The 17225-nt window shown below is 37.5% G+C and overlaps 1 protein-coding gene across 1 annotated transcript in view; it reads left to right on the top strand.

Annotated features, from left to right (window-relative positions):
- Positions 1-8587: 8587 nt before the first annotated feature.
- LOC131434086 (uncharacterized) overlaps positions 8588-17225 on the top strand; it is a 53651-nt gene continuing 45013 nt past the window's right edge. The window contains exons 1-2 of the mRNA XM_058600733.1: positions 8588-9482; positions 9565-9692. Of these exons, the coding sequence (XP_058456716.1) occupies positions 8898-9482; positions 9565-9692 (713 nt within the window). The 5' untranslated portion in view covers positions 8588-8897. The remainder of the gene's footprint in view (positions 9483-9564; positions 9693-17225) is intronic.

Raw genomic sequence — 17225 nt, 5'->3', positions numbered from 1 at the left:
ATGTTTACTTTTTGAGTTATACGAAGTTTTTTGACAGTATCTGTCACATTTGACCTTGAAAACAGAATATGTTTCCAGACTTAGATTTCGCTCGGTAATACCTATCCAACAAGCCGTAGATTGTTAAAATCCGTCCATTTTTAACGGAGATATCGATATTTTTGTGTAAGCCTTATTCCAGTAGAAGGAATTTTGAGCGCTGTATGAAAAAGCAATGCTTGGGAGCAACATGAAACACGATTTTTTAAACTGTTACATATAATTGTTTCTAAGTACCAAAAAGACTGTGTACAGCATCCTTTTTTATGACAATTTGCCTCGGACCAATTTTAGCACGGTTCATTTTTGGCAACATAATCTTTCGAATATGGCATACATACCAGATGATACCAGCATTATCGAGTTGGAAGTAATTCCATAATTATATTGATTTAAACTATTTACAGCAACAAATGCTGGAAGAACATGACTTCCATATACCATACGACTCAGTTCGTCGAGATCAGCAAATGCGTGTGTGACAAATAATTTCACTCAATTTTCTCGGAGATGGTTAGACCGTTTTCTACAAACTCAGATTCATATGAAAAGTCGTATACTCCCAAACAAGGTTCCTGAATTACGTTTGGATCCGACTTCTGATTGCGGAACCACAGGATGATATGTGAAACGAAATTAAAATAATGCAATTAATTTTTCTTGTAGATGGCTGAACCGATCTAAGATTCAAATGAAATCTAAGAATCATCTATGATTAAAATGAGAGGTCTTAAAATCCTATAAAACCTCTTACTTTTTAGTCAGATCCGACTTCTGGTTTAGAAAATGCAGGGTGATTAGTATAAAAATGTCCATTTCACATAAATTAGTCAGGTTTATCGGGTTTGCAGATTTGGATAGTTGATTACCAAATAAATTTATTTCAGTTTGAGCGGTATTCGTTTTTGGATTCGGAATGTATCCCCAAATTTTAATTCGCACTACAATTTCTCAAAAATGTCTACACACTCCTCAGGTGAATTTAACTGATTTCGGCTACACCGATTTTAGAATTCCGGTTCCAGTATCGAATCGATTCTCAAAGCTCAATGATTTTCTCAAAAAAGACCAAATCGAACTTCAAAAACAAATATTACAGGACTTAAGGTCCCATACAAAATTGGTGAATTTTATCCGATTCTGGAATTACAGATGATGAGTTTATAAATTTCATGTAAATTGTTTGGCGTAATAATTTATGGCCATTCGAATCATTTTGGGCTATGCTAATTCCTGAATACCGGCTCTGGAAGTACCATAAATAATGACGAAAAACTCTAAAGTGGAACTTACTTCGACATCTCATGGAATGTTCAATCGATTGTCACACGCTAAGATTGAAATTCGATATGTTTTGCAGTTTCGGCATTACAGGGTAATGAGTGATTAAAATCTCAATTTGCCGTTTAAAACGACGATAATTAAAATAATGTCATGAGAACTAAAACACCTAAGAATATCCAGGCAAAAACACATGCGTATTGATAAAAAAAGGTATCATCTCACTGCTAGGTGGATTAATCACGTTTTTTTAAATAAATTTCAATTCATTGACATTCTTTTAATTTTTTATATCATTTATTTTACCCCGGCTTTCCATTACGTTTTTCTTTCGGACGCACTTATCATAAAATAGCTAAAATTTTTATCAACCGCAGCACCGTCTTTTACCAATATCACACACTAGTGGCAGACACCCGTTTCGTTTTCTTTGTAGCGTGTATGAAATAGAATAAAACACGCATCGTTCGTTTTGTGTTTTCTTCTTCCACCGTACCACCGTGCGTACTGCGGAACCAGAGGTCGGATCCGGATGAAATTTCACAGTAGCTTTCAAGATAATATGAGCTTTAATTTGTGAAAATCAGTTCAAGCATCGCAGAGAAATCGAAGTTAAGTGAAGTCTATTTTTGAAGTTTTTCTTCACCACTTGCGGTGCTTCCGGAACAGGAATAGAGGGACCAGTAGTGCAGAATTAAATTTTTATGCCCACAACACTAACAAGCTCAGCAAACTAGAAGAATTTATTAGACAGTTTCATGAGATTTGTACATATTTTTGACCATCTTTCGTGAAAAAATACTAATGAAATTGGTAATTTTCCACTTATCATGCTTTAATTCCGTAACCGGAAGTCGGATCTGGATACAATGTTCTACAAACTTTTAGTAAAGTATAAGACCTTTCATTTGAATATTAGTCCCGCATTGACGCAACTACGTATCCGGGTTTTTAGTTCTCCATACGTGGTTGAGTCTGTGTATGCGGAGCTAGAATTAAAGGATATTATATCGTTTCTCACCCAAGGTTGTAAGGAGCTATAGTCGGAAGGGTTCATCGTTCTTCCTGGAGTGAATGGATCCTTTCTGTATTTACCTTAAATAGGTTTTTAGCAGATTGTTTGGCATCCTTTATGGGGTGCCGAATTTACTTCTGCTCATACATACTGCGAATCGTTCTGCATTCTTCCGGGAATATGAATATATGAATGCGATCACACAAATCACACGAATAATACTCAGCACGTTGAATAGTAGCCATGTGATAATTGAGTTTGCAATGTCCAACCAGAACTCTGACCAGAATACTGCAATGATGCTTGGAAAAATGCAGTAGACATTTTGACATTTTCAGATTCAAATCTGGTAAAAATGGTTTTGTCTGAGCGCAAGTTTGCAATCTGCGCCAGTTGCTGGCATGTTTGGATGCAGCCCAAGAACGAATCTTGTGCTTTATCCAAAGTGGTAAATCATTCGTTGCACCAGCTCTAGCCAACTCATTTCCAGTAATACCAGAATGGCCGGGTAACCATAAAAAGTAAACAGCATTTGAAATGCTAAAGTCTTCAATTTGAGTTCGATATGCGATCACTAGATTCGACCGTGAATCATTCGAACTGAGTGCTTTTAAAGCTGCATGACTGTCGGAAGAAAAATAAATTCGTTTACCACAGATTCTCTTCTAAAGTGCCGATTGTATTCCACACAGAATCGCGTAGATTTCTGCTTGGAACATAGTACAGTATTTACCACTGCTCTAGCCTCATTTCACGACAGTAGACAGAGACCCGTCCGTATAACAAACTATGTGTTCATCAAGTTGTCGTTCCAGACAACCAGACAACCATTCCTCACGAGGAGGATAACTCACATTGAATGTTTTGAAAGGAAAACTGCATGTGACAGTTAGGTCACTAGGAGCGAGTAAATATTCATCCCAGGAGACCACAAGCGAGTGTGGCTAGTAGCATAGTCTATAGGGTTACTGTTCCAAAGCCCATAACCTTAAGACGGTATGCACAAGATAATACTTCTTGTTTTGAGGAACACATGTAGTGGTTTAATGCACAGTAGCGCCTCTATAGCAGCAGTAGGAGTTGTCGTGAATGCTCCTGCCATCGCCATTAGGACCATCCTTTGGAGATGATTTATCTTTGACTGAACTGTCGCGACTTCTCCTTTCTGCCACCATACAAGACATCCATATGCTAAAATTGGTCTAACAATAGTTGTGTAGATCCAATGAATATATCTGGGTTTGAGTCCCCATGATTTTCCAAAAGCTCGTCTGCATTGACCGAAAGCCATGCAAGCTCTTTTAATCCTGAAGTCAATGTGAGCAGACCAATTCAGTTTTGAGTCAAGAATAACCCCGACGTATTTAACTTGATCGACCACAGTAACCTCTGAACCGAAGAACTGTAACGGACGAGCTCCTGTGATTATCCTACGATGAGTGAAAAGCACCATTGATGTTTTGCCCGGATTTACAGATAATCCAACTTGACAACACCATTGTTCAACAGATCACAGGGCTTGCTGCATTAAATCAAAGAGAGTGGTAATGTCATCAATATATGATAAACGTCGGCAAAACCATAAGTTGTAAATCCAAGGTTATAAAGTTTCCTTAACAAACCATCAGCGACTAGGTTCTATAAAAATGTGGATAGTACGCCACCTTGAGGACACCCACAGACCTTAGCTTTCTATTCTCTGCTTGCCGAAGTGGTAAACAAAGAACTCGATTGCTAAGCATTGCATGTATCCAAATTGTGATACTTGAAGGTATGCCATGACCACAAGCTGCTTCCAAAATTGAATTGAAAGACACGTTATCAAAGGCACCTTCAATATCTAGGAAAACTTCAAAGCAAGATGCTTTTGTGAGAAAGCCTTTTCAATGTTGTACACAACATCATGTAACAGGGTTGTAGTGGACTTTCCACGCTGGTAAACATGTTGCACTACATGCAGCGGATGCACGCAAAAACCAACATTCCTGATATAGTGATCGACTATGCGTTGCACTGTTTTAAGAAGAAATAAGCTAAGACTGATAGGCCTGAAACTCTTCGCTTCCTCATAAGTGTCACGACCGCCTTTGGGAATAAATTTGACAATTATTTTCTACCAAGCTCTTGGAATATATCCTGTCACAAGACTAAAAGTAAGTATTTTTTTGAACATGTTCGAAATGTTCATACCCTTTCTGCAGTAAAACTGGGAAAACTCCATCCTTTCCAGGAGATTTGCACGGAGAGAAACTCTCAACTGCTCATTTGACCGATTCAATCATCACAATACTTCGAGCAAGGGTCCAAGAGTCTCGGGAACAGCTGTCGATGATGGCTCCATACATCCTGGAAAGTGAGTGTTAACAAAGTAGTGAAGTACATCACTTTGATCAGACAAGTACTCACCATCTGAAGTTCTTAAGAAACCGACATTAAAGTCCTTAGATTTCGAAAGTAACTTATTTAATCTGCTAGCCTCGTTGAGACTAGAGACATTTGTGCAAAGGATCCAACCACTTCGCTCAGATGATCGAAGAACAGCTCGCACAATCCGAAGTGGACAAGCCTCTTCATATGCTGCAACTATGAGTGAGTTTGTCTCGTCGACAACATTTTCACTATCAACTATCAGAGCAGCGAGTTACGTCCAAAACCTCCTCTCTTCTAGATTTCGCAAAAGTTGGACGATTTCCTGCATTGACTATGTGCAGGTTTGTACTGCTCACAAATTCAGAGCCTCTCGAGTTTATATCTGTACTCAGAGATGTCCATCTCCTCTGTGTGACGAAGAGCAGGCAAAATTTCTCCCCTCGCACTGACAACTTCAACGAGAGCTCTTCTCTTTCACATATATACACGACTGTTGTATAAAGTGTGCACGCATCATGAGTGCGTTTGTTTATTTCCTTTTACCTCCTCCACTGAATCGCACCAAAGTGCTGGAACAGAACTAATAAATTCTCTGAAGAGGATGCAAATACTTTCACAGAGGTGTACACGCCGGTGAACACTCTGGTGTATGGTTTGCGTAGAAGAAGCGTTGAGCACGCAAAATCAGCAAAATAAAACAATTTATCGTTAAATTTTCGGTTTTCATTGAAAATTTTTCATAGCAAGGCCACTCTCTATTAATTGAAGTGTTCGTTTACCATCACGCGCCAGTGATCACTTGGGTGTATTTAGGCGAGAGCACGTGAGAGCGATTCGTGCGAAGAGAAGGTTATTCTCTCGCACCAGCTTCTTTCAACACAAGCACGCTCTCAAAATCTATCTCTCTGGACACTGAGAAGAAGTGCGCTTTCCTCTTTCTGTGGAGCGCAGCAAATGTATCCGCAGTGTATAATTGAAACCTACGCCCTGGTGTATCACTCTAGTGAAATGCCATCTCTGTCTGTACTGCCCCAAATGATATGATGAGCATTGATGTCACTGCCAATTATAAGCGGTAAATCACTTTTACTGCAGTATGATACAACCTTTTTGAAGTCATCGCTTGGCGAAGGTTGGTTATGCGGTAAATATGCTGAACAATAGACATATTTCCTGTCTATGCCATCAATAGTCATACCAACTGTGACAGCACAAATATCCCGAGTTGTGAGCTCCAATATGAGAGAAACATCGAGAGCACTATTTGCAAGTATGCATGCTCGAGGCATTTCACGTGGATTAGTCATACCGGTCTTGTTGAAGGCAACAAAGACTGGGTTTAACAACTTTCCAACGTAGTAGTTTCCCTTTTGGAAATATGGTTCTTGAACCAAAGCTATAGAAACTTTACCTTCTTGCAGAAATCTGGATAAATTCATAGTTACTGTACGTTTATGCTGGAGATTGATTTGTGTCACTCTAACCATTATTAATTAAAGTAACGAACACCCCATCTCCAGCACTTTCCGTACAACAACTAGAAGAAACCAAATATATTGGTTTATAACCTATAGCGAACCATGGAAGGATTATTTTAAATGCTTTAATCATTTAAATCCCACGAATTGCGAAAAATGAAATCGTCCATTGTGCTTCGTGTAACACAGTAAGGGAAAAACCCAACATATTCCGTTCACGACTGCATTGTTTAACCTCCTGCAGCCATTCAGTCCTCGGACTTAGGAGTTTGTGGCTTTTTACGACATGAAACAGGAAACCAGTGGAGCAATTCTTGGTAGAAAATAATTCCGCCGGATGCCACACGGCTTACCTGTTTGGTGGACTTATACCACTGGTACAGGTGGACCGTAGCATTATTCTTTGCCAGTTGGGAAACCGCTATTGACACTACACGGATATCTAGGCTGCTCAGAAAGGGAAGTTGACATTGATGGACAACTTCCATGGATGGCCTAGCAGCCGCCTACACATACAGACATTGCTCAGCTCGATGAACTGAGTCGAGTGGTATATGACACTTGGCTCTCTGCGCCAAATTTTACTAGTCGGTTTTTCAAGTGATTGTATAAACTTTCTATATGAGAAAGGCAAAAACTTGTCTTCATAAAAACTAGATGAATTTCAATTAGTGACGTCATCTGACTGTTAGACCAAGGACTTATTATCCGATGCATGAATACCAATCGGAACAAGAGACATTGATCTAGGTGACGAAGAAACGACTATGATTGAAATCGCTATTGATTTGGAAACCAGTTATGATGGGTACAGGACAAAATTGACAGAGTTATACGTCGATTACAAGCAGTTATGGTGGAAACAGTTAAGTAACTGTAATCGATGGTTCGATTCTACCAACTGCTGATTTTCGGCACAATAAAGAGGTCTTCTTGTTCGCCGAAAATAGCCGATATGTTTACAACGTACTGTTCGAGCAGCAAGGCTGAAGGTGAGAATAAAGAACATCTTTCGATGAGACGCGATGTCGTGGTGATAATGGATGATAAGACCTAACAATTTCTGGTACACTACAAACGGAAGATGTACTTCAGACTTTTCGGGACCATAAAAGAGACAACAACTGAGCCAATGATCACCCAAGCAACGATAAAGCTGAAAGAGTTTCGGACAAATTCCTTAAGGCCACCCGGCCATCATACATTGGAGTTGGTTGGAAAGTGAGCTGATCACAGTCTACGTCAAGCTTCACGTTATAAGAATAAAATTATACTTTTACTTTTACCTTTTCCATTTTTTGACTATGTCTCCATGCTTCCATTTCTCTTTAAACATAAAACACGCCAGATATTTCGTTTTGTTTCAATTGTGATCTGATGTTACATGCCCATCAAAATGGTTTTAGTTTTTAGTTTGAGTAATATTATTCCACAATTTACAACATGTTAACTACAGTCTGGTAAGAGCGTGGTCCCTGTTGTGAGAAAATGAAAAGACTCAACATGGAAATACTTCGAATATTGTTTTATTAGATCCAAAACTTACATGCAAATACATTAATAACAAGTCCAATCCCCTTCAGCGTCATAATGGCTTGACACCTTCGAGGCATACCTTGAGCGAGATTTTGCGCGTATTTTTCTGAAAACGACTTCCAAATTTTGTAAATATGGCGAACAAGCTTCATTTTCATTTGAACCACACCTTTCTCATGTATTTGCATGTATGTCGCCGCGGCAGCTTGGGTCATTTTGAGACCTTTCGGGTGCGAGCACAAAAAGATGCTGAGATCGAATTGTAAACAATGGTCAGCTAATTTATTCTCGCATTGTATGAAAGACACTACTGCCCTATGTGTTAAAAAATTACACTTCTTCACTTTACCGATCGCGAGGAATCGTGACCACGCTTTTATGTAACAAACTGTAAGATCCACAAAAAATTGTTTTAGAAGAAGAAGGGTAAGATAATTCATAAAAATCGGAACTATAAAATGCCTTTCTTCATCTCAAATTATAAAGTTAAATCGACAAAGTATGTTGTTGGCGTTTGAAATTTTCTAGCATTTTATATTACAAAAACAAAGCATGATTGAGATCGAAAACGAGTATTTTTTTCTTTCAAATACATTCTTTTATTTGCGTGTAGGCCACAAACAGAAAATACCTGTTAAAGTTGTATCTCTGTGTTCATCTATCTATCATCACTCATTGCGCCGAAAAGTGACTATACATGTCATGAGAACCAGTTGATGATAATAAACTCAAATCTTTTGAAACGTGACTTCGCTTCACAATTACTTCTGTGTGAGTTACCTCCGAGTCAGTTTACAATTAAATCCATGCTGCATGTTCTCCATGAGAGAAATTGATGAACATCGTTGTTTCGCAGAATGCATGTATTGTTTCATCATTCCGGTTCGGTCGCCCTCACCACAATTTGAATCCTCGTCAAATTCATTTCAGTTTGTCAGTGAATTATCGGTCATTATCGGTAAAACCACTCAGCTTATCAATAAAGTACACGACAGCTTATCAATGAAGCACACGACACATCAACTTAAGGTACGGTTGCTCAGTTGTAATTGAAACTTTGACCTGGATAGTTCAGTTACAACAGCAAACAAGGTGATAATATTGTGCGCTGCTAAAAAATCTTCTTAGTCACCAACAGTTGCATCGTTTCAATAAGTGCTTACGCTCACAATTTTTACATGATGCTGGAATGTATTCAAACAGTTTTTGTAGCAATTATAGCACTGGTAAAGTTTATTATATCTAACAAACTGTTGAAACGATACCCTCCACAAGTGAGACCAATTGTCGAAATTCGGCAAGGAAAACTATGTGGAATTACTTCAAAACTTCCCAATGGATCCAGTTATCACTATTTCAAAGGTATTCCGTATGCAAAGCCACCAGTCGGTGAACTACGTTTTCAGCCACCAGTTCCAATTGAGAAGTTTTATTCGACCACGGTGGATTGCATGCTCGATAGAAGCATGTGCATTCAACCTACATTGGGTGGATTTGTTCTGGGCAAAGAAAGAGGTTTGTTTATAAACATCTATACGCCACGGTTGCCGGGATGTGAAGAAGAAAATCTTAAGTTACCGGTTATGGTTTGGATCCACGGAGGTGGATTCATTGGTGGATCCGGAGATAGCTTCGTTTATGATCCTCTTCATCTAGTGCAGGATGGAGTAATTGTTGTAACGATGAATTATAGACTAGGACCGTTCGGATTTCTCAGTTTACCCGACGCTGGTGTTGCAGGGAACGCGGGTCTCAAAGATCAGGTGAATGAAGATAAATTTCAGCCAAGATTGAGCAAGGTGTGACTTACCTCCGAGTCAGAATTTTCATAGTTTCTATTTTCAGTTGCTGGTGTTCAAATGGGTCAATGAAAATATCGTCCACTTCGGAGGAGATTCCAAAAATGTAACTGTTTTCGGAGAAAGTGCTGGAAGTATGTCTGCTTATTTGCACTATTTGTCGCCAAATTCAAGGTAAATGTGTTAATGTCAATGTATTATATTTAATGGTTTCATAATCAGTTTTCCCGGAAAGCCGAGTTTCATATACTATTTGACTCAATTCATCGAGATCACAAAATGTCTGTGTGTATGTAATAAAAATATGCACTCGAGATTCCAGATAAAATATAATCCCAATAAAATGTACCAGAGAAATGAAAAAAAAATGTGCGATCGATTTTCTCACAAATCACTTAATCGATTTTCACTAGCATATAAATGCTACTCGGGTACGGGCACGCACATGCGGACACACCGACACACACAGACTTTTTCCGAATTGAAAGTCCTTTTTTTCCCAGCAAATATTTTGCCTTTCTATAGAGCAAGGCAAAAAACTGAAACTACTGAACCGATTCCCACAATCTTCGGTTCAAATGACATGTTTTACAATACGTTATAAAACTATGGAATTTTATCCAGATGTTATTGTTTATACGACTTTCGGTTTTAGAATTATAGGCTAATCAGCCCAAAAAAAATTATATTTCAAGAGAGTGTTTCTATATATGACACTGAAAAAACGAAAAAAAGCCTTCCAGCTAGTGGTATAATTTTTTAATTGTGCTGGTCTGGTTTGCTGTTGGCCAAAAAGTTGATTTCGGGTATACCGGATCTCAGTTCCCGATTCCGGAAGAATCGGAAATAGTGAGCCAAAGTACTTGAAAAATAAATCAACTTAATTCCACAGCAATGGCTCAACCGATTTTCACAAATATCGGATTCATTATGTTGTTTAGTCGGTTAATGGTGTTCAAAATCAAGAACATGCCCTTTGACCCCAATGTTGGCGCTCTTAAATAAATACATTCAAGAATGAACACGAACGTATACTAAATACGTTTGAAAATGGACATGAACGTTTGTTTGAGCATATTTCTTGTCCACTTAAAATCAAAAGCAACCGCAACACTATTTAAAACGCACTATGTTAAACAGTCCTATGTACAAATAGTCTTATGGTCTCATACACACTTAAATTTTATTACTGAATCCCAGCAAAAAAATGCCGAGATTTGCACAGCCGGTAATCGCTCGGTAATCGTCTCGGCAAAATGTATAATTACTGAGAATCTCGGCAATCCTAAATTTATTAACTGTCAGTTAGTGCCGAACTTGTCAGTAGAAATTTTACTGTTAGTTCGGCAGAAGCGATCAGTATTAAATCATGGATTGCCGAGTCATCAGTAATCGAACGTGAAATAGATTTTTCTTTATTATTGAATGAAAATTAAGTCACAGGAGCAAAGGTTGGAGAAAGGGGGTGTTTATTATGTTCATTTGAATCTACTAAGCAAAAGAAGAATTGAAGCAATCTCGATGTGATTATCAATTAATGTGCAAAAACCTTAGACGTATTGAACATCAAACGCAATAATTAAAAGTAAAACATCACATCTAAAGAAAATTTTTTCTAGTGCTCCTGAATGCCTTTATCTGGAAACAAGCAGATATTAATAATTATATTTGCGTTAGACGACTACGTCACTTGTATTATTTTATTCCCGAAACGAAAGTGGCAGCTATTTGATCTTCGAACTTAATCAATGGCCTAAAAGCAGCTTTTAAACAAGCCTAAGCTTGTTAAAATCGGTTCAACCATCTCTGAGATAAATGAGCGGCAAAAAAAACCAACTTGCGCTGTCGATTACATCACTTATGCCATTATATCTCCGGAACTGGAAATGACATTTGATATTTGATCTTTAAACTCTAACAACGGCTTGATATTAGCTTTTAAACGAGCCTAATCGTGTTAAAATCGGTTCAGCCATCTGAGCAAATTGAGCGGTAAAAACATTCGTTGAAAGATGCACGCGCATACGCACACACCGACAAGCCGAGATTTGAACAGCCGAGTGCTCGGTAATCGTCTCGGCCAAATTACTGATGTCGTTTTCCATTGATTCCACTCGCTCGGTGCCAGTGTTTTGCCCTGACAGCCGATCAATGAGACGGTTTTGTAAAGTTTGGTTTGCACGCTTGCAGCTCGGAAAAGAAAACGGGTGCAAAATGGTTGCCCGCGAATTGCTCCGAAAGTGCATTTTTTCCGTGCGGTATAGTTCAATGAAACACAGTGCACCTGTTTTGATTGCCCGACTGCATGACAAGTGCACAAATCGAGCAAAACACTCCACGAGTGTTCTCAATGAAAAACGACATGAGAATCTCGGCAATCCTAAATTTATTAACTGTCAGTTAGTGCCGAACTTGTCAGTAGAAATTTTACTGTTAGTTCGGCAGAAGCGATCAGTATTAAATCATGGATTGCCGAGTCATCAGTAATCGAACGTGAAATTGTTTTTTCTTTATTATTGAATGAAAATTAAGTTACAGGAGCAAAGGTTGGAGAAAGGGGGTGTTTTATTTTGTTCATTTGAATCTACTAAACAAAAAAAGAATTGGAACAATCTCTATATGATTATCAATTGATGTGCAAAAACCTTAGACGTATTGAACATCAAATGCAATAATTAAAAGTAAAACATCACGCATAAAAGCAATTTTTTCTAGTGCTCCTCAACGCCTTTATCTGAAAACAAATCGATATTAATAATTATATTTGCGAAGCAGATAGTTTTTAAGTTCGCTTATCTTGCCACGAAATAAAAAAATTTCCTTATTCAAATTTATATGTTTTCCATCTCCACGTGCAATGGCGACGTGGTGCTTTGCAAAATCGAAAAGAGATATTAGGTGACAAGTGTTTCACCGAGTTTTAGTAAAAACTAGATCACTGTACGAAATCTCGGCAAACGGATTATCTGATTTCGGCACATTTGTTAATGACTGATAAGTTCAGCATAATATTATGCCAAACTTCGGCAAAAGTATGCGCTTCACTGAGACATCAGAATATTTCTTTAACGAATGAACAATCAGCAAAATGCCGTGTTGCCGGTCTAATTCACCATTTCAATATGCTGAGCTCGAGAATCGGTTTCAAGTGTGTAGGTTACCAATTATTTTCCTCCGGATCCGACTACCGGTATTTGAAATTTCCAGCAGTCACAGTTTTGCCTTTCGTTATATTTAGCTGGAAAAACCTTTGGAACTTTGGATCGAATCCCATAGTGTTACAGTCTGTTACATAAGAGCGTGGTCACGATTACTCGCGATCGGTAAAGTGAAATGGTGTGATATTTTTTTAACACTTAAGGAGGGCAGTAGTGTCTTTGATGCAATGCAAGAATAAATCAGTTGACTATTGTTTACAATTCGATTTCAGCAATTTTCCAAAATGAGTACCGCGTACGCTACGCGCTTCGAAGCAGTTTTTTTGTGCTCGCACCCAAAAGATCCCGAAATTACCCAAGCTGCCGCGGAGAAATACATGAAAATGTCGAAACAGTTTGTCAGTAAGTGGGTGAATCATTTTAAAGAGGTGTAAAAAGTCGACGACTTTCCAAATCGCGGCTCTGTCGGTGTATTGTCGGAAAAAGACGAAAAAGTGATTTGTGACCTGTTTTTGAAGAATCCAACCTTAACTTTACGTGAAGGTGCTTCAAAATTGACCAAAAAAGGTTTAAATATATTGTACGGAACTGTTCGCAGACATTTAATCGCAAATATTTTAAAATTTCGAAGTACTTTGCAATAACCGATGTTGAGTGCAAAACATGTGCAAAAACGTCTTGAATGGGCAAAAGAGCATAGGGTGTCGTGATCTTTAATTGGCCTTCTCAGTCGCCCGATGCCAACCTAATTGAGAACGTTTGGGCTCAAATGAAGATGAGGTCACAACAGTGACTACGCTCTTATGTAACAGACTGTATGTACCATTCGACTCAGCTCGATGAGATCAAAAATATCTGTGTTTGTATTTGTGAGAACAAGATTTCCACAAGTTTAGGCTCGTTTCAAAGCTACTATCAGGCCATTGATCGAGTTCGAAGATCCCTGTTCTGGAATTACCAAAACTACTAGTCGAAAAATTCAAAAGTGTACACACTTCACTTTCTCCGAGATGGTATGATCAATTTTCACAAACATTGGCTCAAATGAAAGTTCTTACGGTTTCATAAACTGTCATTGAATTTCATTTGGATCAAACTTCCGGTTATGGAATTACAGGATATAGGTTTATAAAAGTGATGATTCAAAAATAAGTAAAAATCTTTCTAAATTTGGTTCAATGTTACTTAATACCAAAACAAACTTTTTTGCTTTTATTCCAGAGCCAATGCAATATGTTTTGAAGACATCATTACATCTTAGGCGGCTAACCAGTTTTTTCGCATTCACTTTCTATCGTTGTAAAAAATTTATCGACCAAGCATATGCACTGAGTAAAAAATTTAACTCTTTCTTAAGAATTAGAAAATTTCCCGAAGGAATATAAATAATAATTACGGCATCTTTAATTTGTTTTGCAACTATTGAATAAAAAAAAGCTATTGAATTTGTTTTGCAATATTGCAATATAATTCTGATCGGTTAGGCCATCCATGATAAAACGAATAGAGTTATCGTAGGTACTTACCGCTAGAGATGTCCGATACCGAGTCGATACTTTGAGGTATCGATACTTTCTTTCAAGAACCGGGTATTTTCGATGTCGATATCACATCAGAGCGATACTGTTAGTATCGATACTTTTGTTCTCGATACTTACAGTATCGCAATGGATTAAAGTCAATTTCCATGCGTAAAAGGCATCGACTAACCCATCAAGCAATACGCGTCCCTAAAGGAACTTTTTTTTCGGCTTCGATGAAGCGCCAGGTTCGCGCATAACTTGGTATGACGTGGACTAGTCGTCGTTGAAATTCGTTCTCGACAATCTCGCTTCGTCCCATTGCACAGTGGTTTGAATCGACAAAAACGTGAACTTAATTCTCTAGCTGGTAAACCGTTGATCCGATATACATAGTTTTTTTGGAGAACTCATTCACAAAAATATTTCTCGTGATTTGATCACAGCAAAAAATGTGCAAAGCCTACTACGATAAAAGTTCATTTCAATAACTGTTTTCCCTTAAGAGATAGAAAAACGATGTCTTCTACGAAGTTTTAGAACTTCTAACGAGAAAAAACTTTGCCTAAGAAGCTATAGGTCTAACGCAAAAAGTTTCGGATATATGAAGCATTTTCGTTTGAAACCACTTAAAATCAATTTGTTGTACATAATTTTTTTAACAATTATTTTCAGTGTTTATTATGTTCGAGACAATCACTAAAAACGTAAAATTACACATTTTTGTTGACGACTGTGCACGGTTTGGCCTTTTCCTTAAAAAGTTATTTAACATTTAAGCTTTTATATACACTAACTTTCACTACTAATAGGAAGCAGGGTCGCAGACCAAAAGGCACATGCATATACTTTTTGGAAAGCTTAAATGAAGCAATATAAAGTTAGGAAGTGTGTAGCGTGACCCTTTAAAATTGTGTGAATGAGACAACAAAATATAGAGTGCTTTTTTGACCACTTTCTTAGCAAAAACATTTACTGAAACGACTATTATTGGTTTATTGAAAGGAGCTTTGTAGGAAATCGGTCGTTAGTGTAGCTTTGGTGCAATGGTGTAATGATTGAATATAATTTCATGATACATTCTTGTATGCAATTGATCAAACTAAAGAAGCAAGTTTTACTTATTATTTAAGTATATTGAAAAATGAAGCACAGTTAAAAATAACTTTATATTAAATATCCTGCTCGAAATATGCACTGTTGGTGTTGGTGAGAGCAGCGCTGCATATTATTTTTAAGAACACAAAAGAGTTGGTTGATAATACAAATGCTGGAGCATTTGGTCGCTGATAATATTACAATAAAGTGTGTGAGTGGTTCAACGTTACATACAAGCGTACACGTTAAAGTATCAAATTGAATTTAGTAAATTATGAGTCTAGACATTTTTTAAAAGAGAAATGCTTGAACTTGAGTGCACAGACTAAGAATAAAGAATAATAACCAACAAAAACAAGTTTGTTTGGTTTTAGGGAATTTGTAACTAATCTGTTGTCTTACTGCAATTCTATTACATTTTCTACTGAAGTCGAGATTTTTTTGTGATAACGGTCAATAAGACACCTATCAACATTCACTTTGAAGAGGAATTCCGAAAGACTCGGTACTCGCTTAGAGTAAGTCATAACAGTAAGCTATAGTGAAAAGTTTTCTCTTTCGTCTAGTGATAAAAATAATGTTCTATTTTTTATACCTCGACTGCTATTTCTTGCAAAAGTTGTTGCCTAAGGGTAACTTTTTCCTAAGAAAGTGGTCAAAAAAGCGCTCTATATTTTGTTGTCTCATTCACACATTTTAAAAAAGCCACGTTACACACTTCGTAACTTTATATTACTTCATTTGAGCTTTCCAAAAATTATATGTATGTGCCTTTTGGTCTGCGGCCCTGCTTCCTATTAGTAGTTAGAGTTAGTGTATATAAAAGTTTAAATGTTAAATAACTTTTTAAGAAAAAGGCCAAGCCGTGCCCAGTCTTCAACAAAAATGTTTACGTTTTCAGTGATTGTCTCAAACATAGTAGACACAGAAAATCATTGCGATAAAAGTTATGCACAAAAAGTTGATTTTAAGTGGTTTCAAACGAAAATGCTTCATATATCCGAAACTTTTTGCGTTAGACCTATAACTTCCTCGGCAAAGTTTTTCCTCGTTAGAAGTTCTAAAACTTTGTAGAAGACATCGTTTTTCTATCTCTTAAGGGAAAAAAGTTGTTGAAATGAACTTTAATCGTAGTAGGCTTTGTATATTTTTTATTGTGATCAAATCACGAGAAATATTTTTTGTGAATGAGTTCTCCTAAGGAACTATGTATATCGGATCAACGGTTTAGCAGCTAGAGAATTAAGTTCACGTTTTTGTCTATTCAAACCACTGGGCACTGGTGCACTGAAAGAGAGTGCAATGAGAGAAAACCATCAACAAAACACGCACATAAAGACCATACTCCCGAGGACTCAATCATTTCAATTTTTCACACTCATTACACTATCTCTCAATGCGCCTGTGACGCGAGATTGTCGAGAACGAATTTCAACGACAGTTTCTATTTCTATTTCTTTGCTTTTTGCCTTCGGCTCAGCAGTGCTTGAAGCATTTCAAATTGAACTGCCATCTCGCGCATAGTAGTTCAATTTAAACCGCTAGCTTAGCAGCACTAATGAGCCGAAGTCGAAATGCAAAGAAATAGAAACAAAATATGTGCTTTTCGCACCAAAACCCTTAAATGTTCAATAGGAATTAGCTTTTAGTGTAGTATCCGTGTATCGACACAAAGAAAATTTTTGAGAAAATAAGTGTAATGTGAAATAATCATGGCTCCAACACAAAGTGGATTGCGAAAATTCTTTGACGTGGACCAAAATGACATCGTACTTTAAACGCCGGTGTTAATTTTTGTTGAATCAGAAGAGTATGCTTAGTTTTTGGTAGGAGCATAAGAATTGGGAATATCGGTCTTGCCATCTCTGAGGAAAGAAAGTGCGATCCTTTTTGCCTTTCCCTATGGAAAGGTATCAGAATTGCTGGAAAAA

This window comes from Malaya genurostris, chromosome 3 (genome assembly GCF_030247185.1).
Source record: "Malaya genurostris strain Urasoe2022 chromosome 3, Malgen_1.1, whole genome shotgun sequence".
Lineage (NCBI taxonomy): Eukaryota > Metazoa > Arthropoda > Insecta > Diptera > Culicidae > Malaya > Malaya genurostris.
The sequence above is the reverse complement of the archived record's forward strand: the minus strand, read 5'-3'. Positions and strand labels throughout refer to the sequence as shown.